The sequence below is a fragment of the Pan paniscus genome, chromosome 12, assembly GCF_029289425.2.
Source record: "Pan paniscus chromosome 12, NHGRI_mPanPan1-v2.0_pri, whole genome shotgun sequence".
Lineage (NCBI taxonomy): Eukaryota > Metazoa > Chordata > Mammalia > Primates > Hominidae > Pan > Pan paniscus.
The window spans coordinates 21,233,599-21,255,435 of record NC_073261.2 but is presented as its reverse complement, the minus strand read 5'-3'; the positions used below and the strand labels follow the sequence as shown (position 1 = coordinate 21,255,435).

The 21,837-nt window shown below is 49.4% G+C and overlaps 2 protein-coding genes across 4 annotated transcripts in view; one reads left to right on the top strand and one right to left on the bottom strand.

Moving 5' to 3' along the window:
- Window positions 1-21,837, bottom strand: part of LOC129397117 (anaphase-promoting complex subunit 1-like) — a 103,097-nt gene that overhangs the window by 41,859 nt on the left and 39,401 nt on the right. The gene's annotated exons all lie outside the window — the stretch shown is intronic.
- LOC130541201 (serine/arginine repetitive matrix protein 3-like) lies at window positions 1,124-7,275 on the top strand. The gene has a single exon (XM_057301253.1). The coding sequence runs from the start codon at window positions 1,341-1,343 to the stop codon at window positions 2,373-2,375; it is 1,035 nt and encodes a 344-aa protein (XP_057157236.1). The 5' UTR covers window positions 1,124-1,340; the 3' UTR covers window positions 2,376-7,275.

Sequence of the window (21,837 nt, the reverse complement as noted above, 5' to 3'; positions counted from 1 at the left end):
AAGTATGGCATTTAACTCAAGCTCAACATCCAAGGGTTTAAGTTCCTAACCTTAACCTTAGAGATTTGCAGTACTGCCTAATCCAGGTGCTACAATGTTCCCAGCATTTCAGGATTACACATAGTGGAAGGACTAGGCATCACCAACTCCTTAAATGGTCAAAAGTAGAGGAATAAAGTTGTGTTTCTAAAGCAAATGATTATTCCAATAGATAGACAATGTATTTTTTTTTAACATTTAAGTGCTTTTCTCCATTTAAATAAATTAACAAAACCCGGGTCCTTCCTTTTCTCATTTAAACCAGCATCCCATGCCCTCTCTCCTGGTAACTGTTCACAAGGTGGCAAGGGTGTGGAATAACAAGCTGTAAGAAGCTTTTAAAACCAAATCATTGAAGCCATCCAGAGAAGATCTTTCGTCTAAAACAGAAGCAGCGAAGGCCCTAAAATGCGGCTGTACCAAAAATAATAATAATAAAAATAAATGACCCCCGTGGGAATGAACCCTGCCTGGGAGCCCAGGAGAAGACTTTGGCTTCTGGTTAGACACTGCCAAGTCCAAAAGGGCCGGGTCCAAAGGCTCCTGGGGCCTCCAGAGTAACTCCTTCCAGACTACTAGAAGCATTCCTCCAAACCCCAGTCCCACTCTGCCTTCTGCCCTCCCCTCCTTAGCCACACCGCAGGCAGGAGGCCCGCGGGCTTCCCAGAGCAGCCATCAGAGCCCTGTCAGAAACGTTAAGGGCTAACTTTTCTCTAGGCAGGCCCAGGGTGTGCAGAGGGAGTGTCTGGGGACCCAGAGGAAGAAGGTCCCCGTTTCTAGGGAGATGCAAGGGCGATGCTAAGTTTAAGAGGCAGGGTAACAAGTCCGGCCAAGGAATCGGGGGTGAGCGACGGGACAGGAAGGCGTGCCCACTCCACAGGAGGATGGGACACACGTGAACAAGCGGCGAGCTGCCCTGGGGCCGGATGCCGCCACCAAGCAAGCGAAGTTGGAGGAAGAGCAACAGCGGAGTGGGCCAACGCAGGACCACCCTTGGTCTCCTCCGCACCTCATCATTGCCCCCCACGCCCAAGCACCCACCCACACACTCCCACGTGCCGCGGCCACTTCCGCCGAGACAGATACTCACCTTTGCCACCGGCGCGGTCCTGCTGGTCGCCAGCTCCCGCAGACTGCCGGCGGTGCTGCCCGCGGCCGCGGAGAGGAAAACCGGGGAACCCGGGGTGCTGCCTGCCGCGCCGCCCCCGCCGCCCGCGAGCGTGGGGGCCGCACTCTGGCCTGGGATGGGACGCGCGGGCGGGCTGCCGCCGGGGCTGGTGCCCGCGCGGGGCCGCTGACGGATGCCGTCCAGCAGTCGCACCAGCAAGATGTTGGCGGGCAGTTCGTCCACGCCGCAGCCCACCAGGATGCGGCACTCGGGGCAGCGCAGCTCGTGGCGCGAGCACACGATGCTCTCCAGGCAGCGGCGGCAGAAAGTGTGTTGGCATGGCAGCACCTTGGCCGTGGTGTCCAGGCGCTCCAGACACACGGAGCACTCCAGCAGGTCCAGCAGCGACGACTCGTCCATGTCCTCGCCCGCCCCCGCGGCGGTGGCCGCCGCCCGACGCCGCCGTCGCTCGCCTGGCCTGTCCTCGTCGCCCTCGCTCTGCGCAGCAGCGGCGGCCGCCTTGGATGCGCACAGCCAGGACGCTCCGAGCAGCATGGGGGAGGCGCCCGCAGCGGTCTCGCGCGGCTGCCTAGGTCCCGGGGCCGGCGTGGAGCCCGCCACCGGCAGCCAGCATCAGGACTGGGGAGCCGGGCTCCGCCGTGACTTTCTTCACCCCGGCTGGTGGCCCGATGCTAGGGCTGTGGCGGTGCGAAGTGGCTCACCGACCGGCCTGCGTGGCGGGGACCGGAGTTCCGCGCGCGGCGAGCTAACACCCGGCCAGCCGAGCCGAGCCCGCCCAGTCCTGAGCGCAGCGCCTGCGGCTGCCGGCTACACCTGTCCCGCCGCAAGTCCGCCCCGCGCGGGGGACCGGGGGTGCTGCCGGGCACGAAGCTCAACGGGTTCTGTGCTGCAAGCGGCGGCTCGCGCCTGGGAGACCAGCGGCAGGAAGTGCGGGCAGCGGCCGGCCAGGTCCCCGGGGAGGCCGGGGCGCGGCGTGCACGCTCCTCCGCGCAGCTGGCGAGCCGCACCGCCCCCGCGGCACCTCCATGCGCCCCTGGCCTGCTCGCTAGTCGCTGTCCTCCAGAGGATTCAGCAGGACCGTTCCTCTTCCTCGGCCGCGAGCACGTGCGCGGGGGTGCGCGCGGAGGTCACGGTCACTGCGGGGCTCAGGGAAGGAGGCGCCGTGCCTGCAGGACTTCCCTTCGCTTGGGCGCAAGCCGGCGATTAGCCTGGTCCCCTAGGACATCTCCAGGGCTCCGGGGAACCTCTCCTGCGCAGGCTTGGCCCTGCCTCCTCCAAGCGTCCGAGTCTTTTTCGGCTTTTCGTGAGCCTCAGAGAGGGACGTTTCCTGCCAACGCTGCTGCGAAGGAAAGTTTGGGCGGCGTTATCCCGACTGCCTTCCTCGCCAGCGCCGGCGAGCAGCTTGGGGACACAGCCGACGCCCGGGCATCCTCCCCGACGACTCCCCGGAGCGCTCCCTGTTCAGACTCCTTTCCGAGAAGCACGCAGAAGTGACAGCCCCGGAGCTTCGTTCCGGTGTAGGTGTGGGGATGCCCCGCAAGGCAGGAGGGGAAGGCGCTCCAGTTGAAGGGGACACCCCGGGGCCCGCGCCGACTCCTCCCGGCGCAGCCTTGGCTCGCCGGAGTCGCGGGTCGGAGGCTGGCGCCGCTGCCCGCCGACCAGCACCCTGGCGCCAGGCGCCCGGCTCCACGCCGCACCCTTGGCGGCGCTGTGCGAGGGGCTCTAGCGCCCGCCGCGGCGCAGTCTCGTGAACCCCGCTCCAATTTTTTCCTACGGAGGCGCAGAGGAGGGTGAATTCGCGCTCTCCTTCCCGACGCCCCGGCTTCTGGGAGCGTCAGAGCAACGGAAGTACGTACAGGAGGACCGAGAGCAGCAGGGAAGTTTGGCGGTGGGCTGGGGTCGGCGGCGAAGATTCCCTGCCGTGCGCTGCCCCCTCGTGGCCGCTTTGCGTTCCCGTCGGGAAGGGCTGGGTTCCAGTCCAGGGCCCAGCACAAACCAGGATTGGCTGGACGCTGCACAGCGAGTTCAGTCAGGGCTAACATCAGAAGAGTCGTGGAGGGCCTGCCTATCGGCCAGCCTGTCCTTGTGGTTTGTGAAGTTGTATGATCTTTCTGTTATTATTAAGGAAAAAAGTAGTATTTGTTGAGGCTAAAAGGCCAAGAGCGTGCTATATATTATTTAATCCTCTAAACAGCTCTGCGAGATAATTATTTTATTTATTTATATTTACTTCCATAGCTTTAGACAGGATCTCGTTCTGTCAGGCAGGCTAGAGCGCAGGGTGCTATCACGGCTCACTGCAGCCTCAAACTCTTGGGCTCAAGCCATCCTTTCACCTCAGCCTCCTGAATAGTGGAAACTGCAGGCGTGCCACCGCGCCTGGCTAAATTTTTAATTTAAATTTTTTGTAGCGACGGGGTCTCCTTATGTTGCCCAGGCTAGTCTCAAACTCCTGGGCTCAAGAGCTCCTCCAACCTCATCTTCACAAAGTGCTGGGAGTACAGGCGCCAGCCACGGTGCCCAACCTGTGATAATTATTTTAAACTCATTTTACAAATGAGGAAAGTGATATTCATACTTGTAAAGCCATTGGGGCTGAATTTTCATTTTTGTATCCACAGAACTAACACATAAAGTTTACATGCCATTAGAATGTAAGCTCTCTGTAAGCTACAGATCTTTTCCACTGTAATATCCTTAGTGCCTAGGGCAGTGCCTAGCATATAGTAGGTGTTCAATAAATATTTGTAGAATGAATGAAAGGATACGTCTCTCTTTCTCTCTCTCTCTCCCTCCCTCTCTCTCTCTCTCTCTCTCTCTCTCATCACCTACTGGTGATTTGAAGGCAGATCTTAGTATCTCAATTACACATATCCTGTGCTTATATCAGGATGCTAGTCCCTGGAAACTTTGCTTCTGATAGCAGCAGGTGGCTTTCTTAACCTGGATGTCTCTCAGCAATGTGGATTTCCATCTGTATGATTTACATCAGCGCCAACAACAGGGTGAGATGGAAAGCATCGCAGAGCTGCCTGGCTTCCCTTGAGGGCCGAAGGAAGGGCACACACCTCGCAGTGCATGGAAACATTCACATGAGCCACCTTTCACTCTTACCCTTGCTCAGGAACGAGGGGAATTTTTTAGAGAACCCAGGATGCTTGATCCAAGAGCAGATGGTAGACAAGGGGGAGCATAAAGAGGGGACCCATCAGGCACTGGAAGGGCTCACAGAGAGCAAGGACTGCCTGTGATGACATGCCCTGGTGCTTTTGGTTGCAAGCGACAGAAACCAACTCTAGGTAAATTTTAAAGGGAGCAGAATATACACTAATAATACGAGGCATCTCATAGGATCCCAGGCTAAGAGCTGAGCCAGATTAGCACAGATAGAGCCCGCAGTGTGTGTTGCTGTCCCTGTCTCTAGTTGATGACTCAACCCTTCACTTTCTTGCACCAGCTGCCTCTGCTTCCCAACCCACATGACAGAAAATGCGGTCAAATCTTCATGAGCCTTTCTTCCAACAACATCAGCCACTCCTGGAAGTTCTAAAACTCTATCACTAGTATGGACCAGCGGTCACTCTTTGGACCCGTGTGCCTTGGCCACAGGAGCAGGATCATCTGAAACCTGGCAGCACTCTCTGTAGTCACACAGGAGAAGTGAGAATTTCCAGAAGAATTGCTGTGCTGGGCAGTCAGAACCACAGATGCCCGTGCCAGAAGCTCACCGCCACATCTCTGCCCTCAGTACATCTTTATCTTGCACGACCCAAGACAGACAAGAGCAAGAGAGAGCCACTTAAGCCCAGCTTTCCCAGCTTTCTTCTGCCTCCACTTTACCCCTTTTGCCCCTGCCATAACCAGCACCCACAGTACACACAGACTATGCACCCAGATGTCCACAGTGACTGGGCAGGGCATGAAATTAATGAAGCAGGTTGAACCCCAGGCAATAGGGCCTGGTGGGGACTGCAGTGAGCTTTGTCTGCACCCTTCAGAGGAAGTAGCTGCTGCCCAGCTCCAGCCCTGGGGGAATGACGACCAAATGTTGCTAGATCTTCATACCTTTCAAGAGAAGTTGGAAGTGCTGCTTTTTACATGACATCTCCTGATGTTCAACAGTTGGCAACCGATTTAGTTCTCAAAAACCCCCATATTAGCCAAACAAAATAAATGTGTGGTCAAATTGGCCTACAGACCGCCAGTTTGCAATTTCTGGTTGAAGTAGCCAAGTACACTATGCTACAGCGTGAGGGAATTTAAGGGTGTGAACTAAATAGTTGAAGTATTACAAATACAGTCTTATGTTACTCGGTTAAATTTGCACATGTTCAATAAGCCAATTATATAAGTAAATAATTGAGAAGACCTGGCTTTACAGCCATTCCTAAAAAGATCTGGGGATTTCAGTTGACCACAAGCATTGTATGAGCCAACATGAGTCATCTATGTAGTATGGCTGACTAGAGAAGTAATGAAATCTTCAGATGCCTTCATGAAAGTTAAGGTGGGGGTGGTCAGGGTTTGGAAAAAAATAATCCCATTGTACCTGAGACTTGTGAGATTACTTCCAATTCTGGGTACCAAAAATTAATGACGATGTGGTAAGGGATCCGGAGGCCTCATCCATGAGTTTCAGTTGAAGGAACACAGGGCGTCTGTCCAAAGGAGAAAAAGCTCAGAGGAAACAGGACTGGACGGCTGTATGTCAGGTTTTTGGCGGCCCAAAATTTGAACTTCTTTTTAGATTTGGAAGACGCTCCACATGGTGATAGTCAGATAATTCTAACCTCCCACCAACTCTGCTAAGGTGTGGGAATGTGACAGGCTCAGCTAGTCAAAAGCTGCCCCTCCGCCACCACACTCTGGGAGGTGGAGGGACGTGGGCAGAGGAAGCACCGAGAGTTCAGCAGCTATGGGGCAGGTGGCTGACAGCAGCAGTGCCTGCAGCCTGTAGCATCTCAGAGTGGGGGCACGCCTTGGCAACAGGCCAACCCCGGACGTGACTGCCTGGTGAGCCTGGACTGTAGCCTCCACTGCTTTCCTGGCCTTGCTGTTGATCCTATGGATTTTCCAATTTCATTTCCTTAGTTTCTTTTTCGTTAAATCAACCAGAGTCCATTTTTGTTGTTTTCAACTGGGAACCCAAATTGATGCACATTATTTACGATAAACAAAGCCCCTCTATATGAGACAATCATCACTGCACTGAACAGCAGCTATAGTTGCAGAACCCTGGAGGATCTCCACCAGGCATTGCACCGTGTGGGGTTGAGGAAGGTTTAGTCAGGCAACCCTAAATGTGCTCATTTGGGGCAAGAAGAAATCTGATACAGGGAGACACAAGATTGGAAGTTACTGGTTAAAAACCAACACAGGACGACAACAAAGCAAATCCACTTAATGCCACTGAACTGTACACTTTAAAATGGGTAAAATGGTCACTTTTATGTTATGTATTTTCTGACAATTTTTAAAACAAAACTGCAGCCGGGCACGATGGCTCATGCCTGTAATCCCAGCACTTTGGGAGGCCGAGACGGGCGGATCGCCTGAGGTCAGGAGTTCGACACCAGCCTGGCCAACATAGTGAAACCCTGTCTTTACTAAAAATAAAACAAATTAGCCCAGGCACGGTGGCTCACGCCTGTAATCCCAGAACTTTGGGAGGCCGAGGCGGGCAGATCACCTGAGGTCAGCAGTTCGAGACCAGCCTGACTAACATGGTGAAACCCTGTCTCTACTAAAATACAAAAATTTGCCGGATGTGGTGGTGGGCACCTGTAACCTCAGCTACTTGGGAGGCTGAGGCAGGAGAATTGCTTGAACCCAGGAGGTGGAGGTTGCAATGAGCCAAGATTGTGCCATTGCACTCCAGCCTGGGCAACAAGAGCGAGACTCTGTCTCAAAAAAAAAAAAAAAAAATTAAATACATGTGGTGGCATGTGCCTTTAATCCCAGCTACTTGGGAGACTGAGGCATGAGACTCGCTTGAACCCGGGAGGTGGAGGCTGCAGCATGTTGAGATTGGGCCACCGTACTCTAGCCTGGGCGACAGAGCTAGACTGTGTCAAAAAAATAATAAATAAATAAATAAATAAATAAATCTGAAAAGAAAATAGCATAGGAGTAGAGAGTCCAGTGCTAAGAACCTTGGTTTCAGTTATGTCCATGGGAGTTAATTCAACAACCTATAAATTGAGCACCAACTGTATACCAGCAAGGTCCTAGCCCTTCCCTTGAAGCACTGGCATTCTAGAAGGGCAGGATGAAACTGTCCAAAACAGGTGCAGCCATGGGTGAGAACTGGCAGCCAGCCACAGCACCATGCTCTCCATCCTGGTGAACTCATTCTTCCACCACCCAGCCCTATGAGGCAAGTATTAATGTGGTACCTCCATTTCACAAGTGAGGAAATTGAGGCAGAGAGGGAATATGTACCCAATCCAATGTCACATTGCTACTGAGTGGAATAATCAAGACTTGCATCCAAAGTGGGGGACTTGAGTCTATATTTTACATCCACCCAAACCCTGGAGCTCATGAATAAGACCAGAGCTAAAAATACAGACTTGAATTCATCCGCATATAGGCAGCAGGAAGACCCAGAGGAGCAAATGCTTTCATCCATGGAGGAGAGAGAAAGGCATGCTTGGGGCAGACCCCAGGGAGCACTGTGCTTCAGGGGAAGGGAGGGAGGGAGGGAGAGAAGGAAGGAAGGAAGGAAGGAAGGAAGGAAGGAAGGAAGGAAGGAAGGAAAAGCCGCAGTGAGGAAGGCTGAGTTGGTATGACACAAGGCTTGGGAAAGAGCAAAAGAGGGTGGTGAGAGCTCAGGGCACCTGTCTAGTTAGCACCCAGAGGGAGATGGATATGAGGGTGTCACTACCTCTGAGCCACGGCTGATACCTGCACTCTGAGGATGGCCACACGCATTCACCACTCCTCTCTGATGCCTCCTCCTCCCTGCAGTCTTCCATGATCTCCCAGCTGTGTGATGTCAGGCACAACTGTGGGCTACGTCGTCCACCAGGCATGAGTTCAAGCCTGTTTCTCATGTTACTAGTTCGCCGTCACTGTGCAAGTTACCAAGGCTGCCTAAGACACAACTTGAGGTGAGAGGAATTAAACACTATGGTGTTAAATTATCTTGTTTATTGTTTGGTTTGGGCTTTGGGTTTTTGTGTGGGTGTGGGTGTGAAAGAAACAGGGTCTCCCTCTTTCACCCAGGTTGGAGTGCAGTGGCACAATCATGGTTCACTGTAGCCTGGAACTCCTGGGCTCAAGGGATCCTCCCACTTCAGCCTACTGAGTAGCTGGGACCACAGGCACATGCCACCATGTCTGGCTAATTTTTTTAATTTTTGTAGAGACTAGGTCTTGCTATGTTGACCAGGCTGGTTTCAAACTCCTGGGTTCAAGTGGTCCTCCCACCTTGGCCTCCCAAAGTGCTAAGATTACAGGCATGAGCCACCACAGCTGGCCTAAATTACTGTGTTGATGGGGGCTTTAGTAAGACCAAACCCATACAGTGGAGGCTGTCAAGCCACACTTAAATTCTCTTATCCCTGCTACCCAACACCTCTGGGCTTGTGCCCACATGCACAGGCTCCAAACATCAGGGGCAGTCCTCAGCAATGGCAGATGACAGCTCTCCTGCCCCTCGGGAGGAATAGCTTTACACTGTCCCCCAGCAGGGTTAAGCTTCATCCAAGCTAACTTGCCCACAGTGAACCTGTTGATTGGCTGGCACTTCCTTTCTAAGTCCCTTTCCAATCCCTGCTGATGTTTCCTAGGGTCCCCTCCCAAATAAACTACCTGCCCGCAAATCCTTCCCTTAAGATCTGCTTCTGGGAAACCACAGCAGTGTGGAAAATATTGAGCAAACAATGGGCACTCACTACCTGTAAATTTCTTTCAACAAAAGCGTGTTCCCTCCTGAATCCCTTCTGAAACTACATCTGTTCTTCTCATCCTGACTTGATCCCTCTCTCCCATGTAGCACAGTTGCTTTGTCTCGCTTTCTTGAACCTGAGCTCCTTGAGTAGCAGACTCAAGCTTGTATCCTTCCCACTAGCAAGCACAGTGCTTTACACCAGCAGGTACTCAGTAGACACCTGCTGAATACACATATGAAAAAAGATAGCCTCCTCGGCCACTGATTAGATGCCAGAGGTAGCAGGAGGAGAAGTTTTATTTTAGACACATAAGTTAGAGGTGCTGGCAGGCAGGGAGGTACAGATGTCTGGCAGTTAGAGATGTGATTCAAACAGAGTTCCAGAGGGAGGTTAGGGTTGGGGGTGTGAATCTGGGAGTCATTTTCCTGGAGGTGATAGATGAAGCCTACAGGGAGAAGAGTAACCCCTGGTTTTTACTCTGGAAACTGCAGCAAAGTCTTTCCCACTTGCTAAGCAGAGGACAGAGGATCGGGAGGAACGTGTAGCAGGGGGTCTCATCAGTCACTGAGCTGCTCAGAACACTCTCCATCTGCAGGTTGCAAAATGCTTTACAGATGTGATTTAGTGCTACACAAATGTTGCCATTCCTATGACAGAGAAGTTGACAGAGGAAAGTTAAGTTTGAGAAACAGATGCTGTGCACCTATTTAACCTTTTAAAGCAGTTAATTGCAGGTATTTTTTCTAGGTAATTGCAGTGTAAATATCATTAGTGCAAGTGAAGGATTTTTTTTATTCCTAGAAAGGAGTTAAAATTAAGACTTTGTTTTTTAATTTTCAGATACCCAGGTCCCTGGTTAGGTAGAACTTCACTTCTTGTTTTGTTTTGTTTTGTTTTGTTTTAGAGAGATGGAGTCTCACTCTGTCGCCCAGGCTGGAGTGCAGTGGTGTGATCTCAGCTCACTGCAAGCTCCACCTCCCGGGCGCATGTCATTCTCCTGCCTCAGCCTCCGAGTAGCTGGGACTACAGGCGCCTGCCACCTTGTCCGGCTAATTTTTTTTTGTATTTTTAGTAGAGACGGGGTTTCACCATGTTAGCTAGGATGGTCTCGATCTCCTGACCTTGTGATCCGCCCACCTCGGCCTCCCAAAGTGCTAGGATTACAGGCGTGAGCCACCGCACCCAGCCAGAACTTCACTTCTTAACCTGCAACAGCTGCACTGCATGAGTTGCCACCCTCTTTACTGTGTAGACAAAGCTGCCAGTTACCTGGTGCAGGGCTTCTCTGTACCAGGAAGAAGTACTTGAGTGTTCCCCTTGGCTTTGGACGTGTGAGGGAAGTAGGTATCCGCTGCCTGGGGAAAGTCAACAGGACCCCTCCTCCCCGTACCTCTTGGTATACAAAGCTGAGCGGTGGTGAGTCAGTTTCCACAGCCTCCTCAACCCTTCACCTAGAGGCTGCTTTTTTTTTTTTTTTTTGAGACGGCGTTTCGCTCTTTTTGCCCAGGCTGGAGTGCAATGGCGCGATCTCGGCTCACCACATGGAGGCCTTTTTGATGGACGTGAACTGGAAGGAAAGGTCACCTAGAGCACAAGGTGCCCACTCATCCAAGAAGAAGTGCAGGTTGGTCTGATACCCTGGGGGTGGAGGGCGGTCATGGGAAGGCCAACCTGGCTGAGCACTTGGCTGAGGCTGGAAGTCCGTCTCTACCTTACATCCTTGGGGACCACAGCTGAGTATGCGAGGCTAATGTGGCATATTCACCTGTGAGGAAGCCCTTGGGCTCCAGGTGGCCTGAGGGGAGGGGTTGACCCCTGGAAGAGTCCCTGGTCATCCACCAAAGCCCTGGTTGTTAAACAGAGTGAATCCAGGCCCCTGGCAGGGTAAGCCAGGCCAGCTGGGCCTATACTGGGAGGCCCTCCCCGTCCTCTTACAAATGAGTTGGGCCGGGTGACTCCACCCTACAGGTAGCCTGCAGTGAGCAGGGATGCCATGAGGAACCCAGTGGGTAGTCACATCCTGAAGTTCCCACTCTGCATGGCCTTGGAGCCAGCCCCTTCAGGCTGCATAGTTCTTGGACAATTCAGAGGGAGGACCCAAGACAAATATCTGGACTTCTCTTAATCTGATCAGGTGAAGGCCTGAATGATTACTTGGAACATTAAGAACATTTTGAATATGAATTTGTTTAAATTCATGGGATACATCATTCAATTACATTTCTTTTGGTCCATAAAAATCTTCACAAACAATGGCGATTTTTTCAACGTAAAGCAATGTACATTTTACTCTGATGAGGTATCTCCTTGTTACCAACTGCAGTTTCCATAGCACTGTGACGAAAATATTTCAAAATCTTTTTCAGTATTAAAAATAATCCTGCAGTTGTCTGTGTTTTCTTTTGCAGTCTTCAAAAGAATTATAATAAATTTTCTTCTCCAATTTGGAGACATAATATACTTTATTTTAATTTGGCTTAAGATCTTGGAAAATACTTAAACTTGTAGGCATGGTACAGTTATTAAGCTATAGCACTGCATTGATAATACATTTAATGCAGTAAAGAAAATCCCTTATTTAAATTACAGTCATGAGCGAATGAATGAAAATTGAATATAAAAAAAGCTTCCAGCATAATCACAGCATAATTGACACTGAATAATATTGAATATCTGAATTCTTGTCTTGGCAGAAGTATATCCTAAATCATCCAAGGGGAGATTGTCAATTATAAATAATACTCGTGTATTTTAGAAAAATGTGAAATCCTTTATGAAAGATATAGAGCTAAAGCAGAATAACCAACCTCGGGGGAAGAGCAATGGGACTGTTTCACGGACAGGATGATGGCGGTCCCTTCCTTGTGAGAGAGATATGGATTGTGAATGTGCCAAGAGTTGTGTCCCTTCTGCTCTGTAGTTAAATACATAGACCTTTCTAGAATAAAATGCGTATTGAACATTGCATGTGCCTCAGTGGCCATTCTATCCAGGAACTCCATGCCTGACAAAGTGTCTTAGCATTTCCCCAGAGCTCCTACCAAGCTCTCAGATATTTCTTGAAAAGCCAGGTCAGAGCCTCATTGCACCTAGGACGATGCCTTCCAAGAAAAGCCTGGTGGATGCTGCAAAGGCAAGTCCGTTATAGAATCGCAGAGTCAAATTTAAAACTTCCCTCATTCAACCATCCTGGTTTCACACCACCACCCCTGCAGCCAGGTGGTCACCACCTCTGCCTAGACATTGCCAGTGATGGAGAACTGCCAGCCTCACCCCCTCAAATGACAGTCTGGTTTATTATGTGATCCCACGACTTAGAAAGTCCTTCCACATACCAGGCATGTGTCCATCTTTCAGAAACTTTTATCTATTTTCCCTTCTCTAAGCAACTGGGAATGAAATCTGGTCCCTTGTCCACATGACTCTCCAAATATTTGAAATCATGACTTATTGAGGTATTGTGAGCCTCAGAGAGGGCACCAGTTGAGGTATTGCTCCTCACAAGAGGGCATTAGCTGCAGGGGTCTGCCCACAGACCCTGACCCAAAAAACAGATGAATAAAACATACACTGACACACAGATATTCTGTTTTGCCAGTCCAGCTGAGTGGCCGGCTGCAGTGGACAAACCTCTCTTGGTGTGTAGGCAGTCGGACACTCAGCAGGACTGGCAACACAGTGTATCTGTGTGTCAGTGTACATTTCATTCATCCGTCGTTTGGGTCAGGGTCTGCAGGCAGACCCCCGCAGCTAATGCCCTCTTTTTGTTTGTTTGCTCTTTGCCAGAAAATCATCTGGTGGGCCTGGGATAGCTGTGCTGTCGTGCCTGTTCTTACACACCCAGAACAGGAGCAGCATTTATATGGCTTTGTCACAGGATGTCAGAGTGAAATGTTGCAGTTGTCTTTTGTGGAGTAAAGAACTACCCCAAAACGTGGTAGTTGAAAATGATGGTGCTATTTATTTTGCTCATGCATCTGCCATTTGGGCAGGACTCAGTAGAAACAGCTTATCTCTCTTCCACTCAGCCCAAAGGCTGGATATGGGGGTCCGCAGAAGGCCTGTGTGCCTTGCAGTCAGTGCTGGCTGATCTTCGCCAGACGCCATTATGTGGCCTTTCCATGTGGCCTGAGTGGCACATGTCACTTCCACTCCAGCCACTAGTGTGAAGTAGCCACCTGATCTCACCTGCATCCAAGAAGGTATGGACAGCTGTCTCCCAGACAGCTCCACACCAGAGAAACAGAAACATGAACTTTTTTAGTGACTGGCCTGCTGCCTCTGTCCCAGACAGAGTGCAGATGAAACTCTTGCATTGGCCAGGAGATTGGGCCAATTATCTTTAAGGTGCCTACAACTCTAAGATTCTACACTTATAGCAATAGTATATTTAAATTTTAAACCTTGCCGAGACAGTGGGTGGGAAGGATGTCTCCCTCAGTTCCAGGTGTTATTTTTATGGGTGATGTTACTGATCTACCTCATGGCTTGAAAGGGAGCTCGCAAATATTCCAGCCCTTCTAAATGCCATGCAAATATTCTAAATGCCATGCCTAAGTGATCGCAAGATTAAGGACACGGATATGTTGGAAATCTGCCAAGTTCCAATGATGGTAGATGCCATCTGCCTGGGTTAGTGGTTCAGAGACAATCAGGCCTCTTGGTAATTTCCAGCATCCTAACTGTTGCCCCCAGAGCAGTCTCACCCACTCATAGCACAAGCGCTGCTTGCCAGGAAGGCAAACAATGCCTCCTATTTACTAAAGACCCCAGCAGGATAGACACCGGGGCATTATTGGGCAACTAGGATTTCATTTACAATTTGCTACATGCCATTGCACAAAAATGCTTGTGTGTGCTAGACTCCAGCCTCCCTGCTCTATATTCCAGCATTTTGTCTCAAGCAAGACCTGGAGATTAAGTGAGCAAGTGAAGGGGTCTCAGATCTCCAGGATCTGAGAGGAGAGGTTCCGTGTGGCTCTACCAGAAGTGATTGTCTCCTATTTTCAGGGTCTGTTCTAAACAACTTTCAGCACAGAACCAAGGGAAAGGAGGGCTGTGGGGGGTGCGTGCTCAATTTCCCATATTGGGGGTGGCAGAATTTAAAATCAAGCATTCTTTTTATAGAGATAAGAACATAAGGGCCATAGAAAAGTGTGAGAATCATTCCAAGACTACTATCTTCATGAAAATAAAATTGATTCAAAGTCCTTTTAAATTCACCTAATTGCATCAGGATTAGTGTAGTTGAATCTCTAATCTATTGGTACAAGTTAAATATAATTTGCATCCACATTTATGAAGTCTTATTTTGCCTGTAAAGTATGATGGGATAATAAGTATTCATATCACATAAATAGAAAACATATTTTTATTAATCAGCACTGTGTTGCATTTGAAGGAAGCAATTTAATTAAACTTGCAATACAATAAATAACTGGTCATTAAAAACCTATTAGTGTTCTCGGATTTCCTGTGTCTGCATGCCTTTAAGTAATCACTTGCCTATACTTACCTATGTTATCTATAATTAAATACAAAAGCCATTTTAAAATGCCATTAAGGTCCTGAATGAAATTCACAGCTAGAACTCCCACTGTATCTGAGTCTCCCCAGGTCGGCTGGGCCCTGCATTCCATGTGTGCCTGGATCACAAGTGACATAGGCCCGAATCATGTGCCCGGGGGCAAGAGTTTCGGAAAAGTTCTCCCCACTTTTCATTGACAAAACAATGAACTTCCTCGGAAAGGTGCCCTGCTTTTCAAGAGCGCTCCATTGAGTTTATTGGTTCATTCATTCACTCACTGATTCATTCAGAAGACATACTGAACACAGCCAAGCACAGTGCTAAGGACGCAGCTTCCACTGAGACAGAATCCCTACTGTCTAGTGCAGAAAGCAGGCAGTGCCCAGCACAGAGCACATGTATTAGGTAAATGGACCAAGTAATATAGAGGGGGAGTTGGAAAAGTGAAAGCATACAGTGAGAATTAGGCAGCACTTATGCCCAGCAGCAGCCTGAATTGTCCAATCACATCCTGACACAGAGGGACTGAACTTGCTGACGCCTGAGCCTCCCAGAGTTCCAAGTCTGCCCCTCAGCACCCTCACAGACAAGGTTTTTCAGGCCAGTTCTTTGGGCTTTGTCAGCCAGACAGGGAGGCGGCAAAGACTGAGAGAGGAATTCCTAGGAGGGCGCCCCAGGGGCTTTGGGGGACCGGTGGGTGCAGCCGTCCAGCTTGCCTGGGCACTCTCGCCCTATGTGCTCTGTTCTGGTGACTTTGCATCCTTTCGATTTTGCTAAGTGGGAGCTTTGTTTCCCAGAATTCTTTTTCCTGTATGTTTCCAGGTTAGGGTTGGCACAAGAGAAACGTGAGCACACTTTGGAAGGCAGCAGTGTGTCAGCTGCAGGCCCCAGTCCATGTGTGTAACAGCCTTGTGAGGACTTGGTCATCAGCTCCCACAACTGCAGAGGTTGGCTCTACAATAAATTCCTTCCTCCGTATCATTCATGGTGGGCTTGCTTCTCCAATAGAGCCCTGAATGATAGTAGTATTACTAGTGCTTCCTCCTGGTTTAAATGATGAACTATGTGTTCACCTAAATATAAATTGATAAGAAAAGGAGAGTTTTAAAAACGTTTGCTGTCCAGGCGTGGTGGCTTACACCTGTAATCCCAGCACTTTGGGAGGCTGAGGCAGGCGGATAATGAGGTCAAGAGATCAAAACCATCCTAGCCAACATGGTGAAACCCCATCTCTACTAAAAACACAAAAATTAGGCCGGGCGTCCTGGCTCATGCCTGTAATCCCAGCACTTTGGGAGGCCAAGGTGGGCGGATCACGAGGTCAGGAGATCGAGACCATCCTGGCTAACATGGTGAAACCCCGTCTCTACTAAAAATACAAAAAACTGGCCGGGCGTGGTGGCAGGCGCCTGTAGTCCCAGCTACTCAGGAGGCTGAGGCAGGAGAATGGCATGAACCCGTGAGGCGGAGCTTGCAGTGAGCGGAGGTCATGCCACTGCACTCCAGCCTGGGCGACAGAGCAAGACTCCATCTCAAAAAAATATATATACAAACATTAGCTGGGCATGGTGGTGGGCGCCTATAATCCCAGCTACTCAGGAGGCTGAGGCAGGAGAATCGCTGGAACCCGGGAGATGGAGGTTGCAGTGAGCTGACATTGCGCCTCTGCACTCCAGCTTGGGCGACAGAGACTCCATCTCAAAAAAAAGAAAAAAAAAGTTGCTGCAGGTTAAATATCCTGTTTACAGAGCTAAAAACACAATAATTTATGTTGAACTTTCTTTTCTGTTGCTGAGGCTGAGTTTCTTTGATCCAGTCTCCCTGAGACTGAGCCATTAGGACCATGGCTTCAAAAGCAAACCCTATAAAGAAGTAAGAACCATGGCCTGTAATATCTGAATGAAGGTAGAGAGGAAAGTAGACTTGATTCAACCCAGCTGAAGCTACCCATATGGCAGAGGCATGTCATCACTTCCAGAGATGCCGGAAGCAACAAGACCAGGGACTGGGTACTGCTCCTGGTCCCGTTCGGAAGCCCCCCAGGGGGTACTCGGCCAGCATACTGGCTGGCTCTACTTTGCTCTCTTTCCATCCCCTCTGTCAACTCTCCTCAGTTTCAAACTACATCTGGACCTGTACTTATCCCTGAGCGTGTGGGTCATACTCTTCCCTGGATGGTCTCCAGCATTCTTTTAAACTCTGGAAGTCTTTGGCAGCTGCAAAAAAAAAAAAAAAAAAAAAAGGCTGGGCGCGGTGGCTCACGCCTATAATCCCAGCACTTTGGATCACCTGAGGTCAGGAGTTCAAGTCCAGCCTCGCCAACACATGGTGAAACCCCATCTCCACTAAAAAAATACAAAAACTAGCCGGGCCCGGTGGCAGGTGCCTGTAATCCCAGCTACTTGGGAGGCTGACGCAGAAGAATCGCTTGAACCCAGGAGGCAGAGGTTGCAGTGAGCCGAGATTGCAGCATTGCACTCTAGCCTGGGTGACAGAACGAGACTCTGTCTTTAAAAAAAAAAAAAAAAAAAAAGGAGAAGGCCCACAAAACTTTAGTTATAAGCAGGAGCAGTGTGGAAAAAACACTAAGGGATTAGGATTACTTTTTTCTTTTCTTTTCTTTTCTTTTCTGAGGCAGAGTCTTGCTCTGTCGCCCAGAATGGAGTGCAGTGGTGCGATCTTGGCTCACTGCAAGCTCTGCCTCCCGGATTCACACCATTCTCCTGCCTCAGCCTCCTGAGTAGCTGGGACTACAGGCGCCTGCCACCATGCCCGGCTAATTTTTTGTATTTTTTGGTAGAGATGGGGTTTCACCGTGTCAGCCAGGATGGTCTTGATCTCCTGACCTCATGATCCACCCATCTTAGCCTCCCAAAGTGCTGAGATTACAGGTGTGAGCCACCGCACCCGGCCAGGATTACTTTTTTCTTAAAAAGTGGCTAATTTTGCAGGTTGTGTTGACACATGAGAGAAGATGCTCCCCATATAGGTAGTTATGAATTCCCAGGTGGGCCACTCGTTGGAGGACACTTGGGAAGATTAGATTAGATGCATCGTGATGCACAGTTTTATCTTGTACAAAATCTGATCTCATACAAAGGCACAGGACATTTCTTAAACGAAATGAGGTGGCTTGTTTATATTCATGGCTAGTAGTGTTGGTAGTGGCAAATCCATATGGGTCTGCAGCAACTCGATTCTTGCCTCCTGAAGGGAAGAATTTCTCTAAGGGGCATAAGGCAGAGTGAGAGAAATTGAAGCAAGTTTTAGAGCAGTAGAGAAAGTTTATTAAAAAGTTTTAGAGCAGGGCCGAGCATGGTGGCTCACACCTGTAATCCCAGCACTTTAGGAAGCTGGGGCGGGCAGACCACGAGGTCAGGAGATCTAGACCATCTTAGCTAACACGGTGAAACCCTGTCTCTACTAAAAATACAAAAAAAAAAAAAAAAATTAGCCAGGCATGGTGGCACGTGCTTGTAGTCCCAGCTACTCGGGAGGCTGAGGCAGGAGAATTGCTTGAACCTGGGAGGCGGAGGCTGCAGTGAGCCGAGACTGCGCCACTGCACTGGCGCAGACACTGCCTGGGCGACAGAGCGTGATTCCATTTCAAAAAAAAAAAAAAAAAGACCAGGCGCGGTGGCTCACGCCTGTAATCCCAGCACTTTGGGAGGCCAAGATGGGTGGATCATCAGGTCAGGAGTTCGAGACCAGCCTGACCAACATGATGACACCCTGACTCTACTAAAAATACAAAAAAATTAGCTGGGCGTGGTGGCGCATGCCTGTAATCCCAGCTACTCAGGAGGCTGAAGCAGGAGAATCGCTTGAACCTGGGAGGCAGAGGTTGCAGTGAGCTGAGATTGCGCCACTGTACTCCAGCCTGAGCAACAGAGCAAGACTTCATCTTAAAAAGAAAAGGAAAAAAAAAAATAAAGAGTTTTAGAGCAGGAATGAAAGGAAGTAAAGTATACCTGGAAGGTGGTCAAACAGGTGACCTAAGCGATCCAAGTGTGCTGTTCGGCCCTCAACTTGGGGTTGTCTACATTGCATGATTCCAGGGTTTGCATTGCTTCTCCCCTGATTCTTCCCTTGAGGTAGGTTGTCCACATGCACAGTGGCCTGTCAGCACTTGGGAAGGGCCGTATGTGCAATGTGTTTACTGAAGTTGTGTGCATGCTCTTTTGAGGCACTTTTCCCTTCCCAGTCAAGTGTTCCTAGAGGAAGGTCATATATCGGTTAAATTCCACCATTTTGCCTCTTAATGCACATGCTTGAGTCCACTTGCCCAACTCTTGAAATCTTATTGGGAAGTGGCTTGATCACAGCTTCAGGTGTTTTCTATCCATTGGGAGCGTGCCTTTCCCTGGTGCCAGCTGCGACCAATTATTGTTTTAGAGAGACAGTTTAACAACTACCTGACCATCACCTTATGGTCACCCGCCAACATTCCTTGGCAGGGTTGGGGGGACCCTCTCCTGCCCTGCTTATGTCTACCTAGCTACCTACTCTAACAGTAGTTTACAGGTCCTTCATCTGCAAACCGGGGTCATGACAGTGCCTCCCTCATGCAGTTGTGAAGCCTAGATGAGTTGATGTACACAAAGCACTTTTAACTGTATCTAGTCAACAGCAAGCTTTCCATATGCATAACCATGATGTTTGCTCTTACCATTGTAAACCAAAAATAAAAACCTAATCCCGGCTGGGCACAGTAGCTCACGCCTGTAATCCCAGCACTTTGGGAGGCCGAGGTGGGCAGATCACGAGGTCAGGAGATCAAGACCATCCTGGCTAACAAGGTGAAACCCCGTCTCTACTAAAAATACAAAAATTAGCCTGGCATGGTGGCAGGCACCTGCAGTCCCAGCTACTCAGGAGGCTGAGGCAGGAGAATGGCACGAACCCGGGAGGCAGAGCTTGCAGTGAGCCGAGATTGCGCCACTGCACTCCAGCCTGGGCAACAGAGCGAGACTCCATCTCAAAAAAAAAACCAAAAAACCAAAAAAAAACCTAATCCCTCCCCTCAACCAGCTGAATGGACCCCTCTCTTGGCCAAAAAGACCCAAAGAAACCTGAAAAACTGTTCATTCCATGATGGGAAGGGAGATTAGACATGCCTCCTTATATGCCCTCTTCCCTTTGGAGCATACATACAGATGACCAGCATTAACATTAAACTAGAGATCCTAAGACTGACAAAACAGATTTTGTAGCAATAAGATACTGAATTCCAGCATGACTGTGGTATAACATCACATGACAGATAGCAGGCCCTGAAGGAAATCAAAGCATTTTACCCCCAAATATATTTCTTTGACATATTTTGAAATGACCCTGCAAAGCTGTCTCTTGTGGGAAAAATTTTCATCTGTAAAGAATCTTCGCCGGCATGGTGGCTCACGCCTGTAATCTCAGCACTTTGGGAGGCCGAGGCGGGTGGATCATGAGGTCAGGAGATGGAGACCATCCTGGCTAACATGGTGAAACCCTGTCTCTACTAAAAAATACAAAAAATTAGCTGGGTGTGGTGGTGGGCGCCTGTAGTCCCAGCTACTTGGGAGGCTGAGGCAGGAGAATGGTGTGAACCCGGGAGGCAGAGCTTGCAGTGAGCTGAGATTGCACCACTGCACTCCAGCCTGGGCGACAGAGCAAGACTCCATCTCAAAAAAAACAAAAAAAAAGAAAAAGAATCTCTATTCACATAACTAGATCTTTCCCCTTCCAGGCCCTCGCAGTCCTGAAGAGATTAGCTGAGAGTCTAGCACCTTTTAAAGGTCTGAACAGGAAACATTTGCTATTTATTGCCTCTAATGGAGTTCACCTAGAGATTTCACCTATGTAACAAGAACCTTGGCTTCCATAACCGCCACCTTATCTTAACCCCAAGCATTTCTTTCTGCTGACTTCAACTCTTTGGATAATAACTCTTTCAACCAACTGCTGATCAGAAAATCTTTGAATCCACCTGTGAGCCCCCACCCCACCCGCCTTCCAGTTGTCCCACCTTTCAGGACCGAATGTATACCTCACACGGATTGATTGAAGTCTTATGTCTGCAAGGGTTATAGCTTGGTTTTATATATTTTAGGGAGACATAAGGCATCAATCAATACATATGAGGTATACATTGGGCACACGTTCTCAGGACCTCCTTAGGCTCTGTCAGAAGTCATGGTCCTCATGTTTGGCTCAGAATAAATCTCCTTAAATATTTTACAGAGTTCAACTGTTTTCATCAACATCATCACGGTAGTTATAAGGTTAGGGCAGAGCTGAGGCTGAATTCAAGGTGCCTGCCTTTCCTTCCACTTTGATGTTTTTTCCTCCCACCAGGGGACTCCTCAGCCAGGGAGCAGACAGCTGAGAGCCACTTGCCTAAGCCAAGCACAGTGCTGCACACACGTGGTGCTCAGTAAATGTTACTTTCTTCTTCTTTAGTTATGCAGCTCACTGTTTTCTGCCACCTGCTTGCTCCTTCCCTTTACTAAAGTGACCTGAGTGTTTTATGAGACTCTCAGCTGCGTTGCAATCCGCTCCTCTCACCCATCAGCAGCACCCCACTTCCCAAAGCCGTTTCTTAGAACAAAGCAATTCATTAAATAATTTACAGCAATACATTTGTTCTCTCAGCAGGTACTTCAGTAGCTCCCATTATTCTCTGCTACTTAACCACCTCTTCTGAAGTTTAAAGTTCTTAAACAGCAGAGAGTAGAACACGCTGCACTTAGGCTGCTGATGGGCTGGGGCTCTCCTTCCTCTCCCTTCCTCATCCTCCCTCTCCCCCAAGGCTCTGCCAGATGCGTTTTGACAGATGATAGGCTTTTGAGAAAAATAGCTCTAGATCATTGATATTATTATTCCTAACCACCGAAGAGTTATGTCAAGGGAGAAAAATATCTAAGTGCTATTCTCGCCTCATTAAATTATCTGAGTATTTAGAGATTAAAGGTTAAAGAGAACTTGGCAGAATTTTTCCTTTTAAGACACATTCTGCGATGCTTTTATTTTAGTTTTTTTCTTTTTGAAGCGGAATTCTTTTAAAAATATACATGGGCAGCCAGGCGTGGTGGCTCACACCTGTAATGCCAGCACTTTGGGAGGCCGAGGCAGGCGGATCACGAGGTCAGAAGATCAAGACCATCCTGGCTAACACGGTGAAACCCCGTCTCTACTAAAAATACAAAAAATTGGCCAGGCATGGTGGCAGGCGCCTGTAGTCCCAGCTACTCAGGATGTTGAGGCAGGAG

Coding starts and splice junctions, on each gene's coding strand:
- LOC130541201 (XM_057301253.1), top strand. CDS start 1,341: ATGCCGTCCAGCAGTCGCACCAGCAAGATGTTGGCGGGCAGTTCGTCC.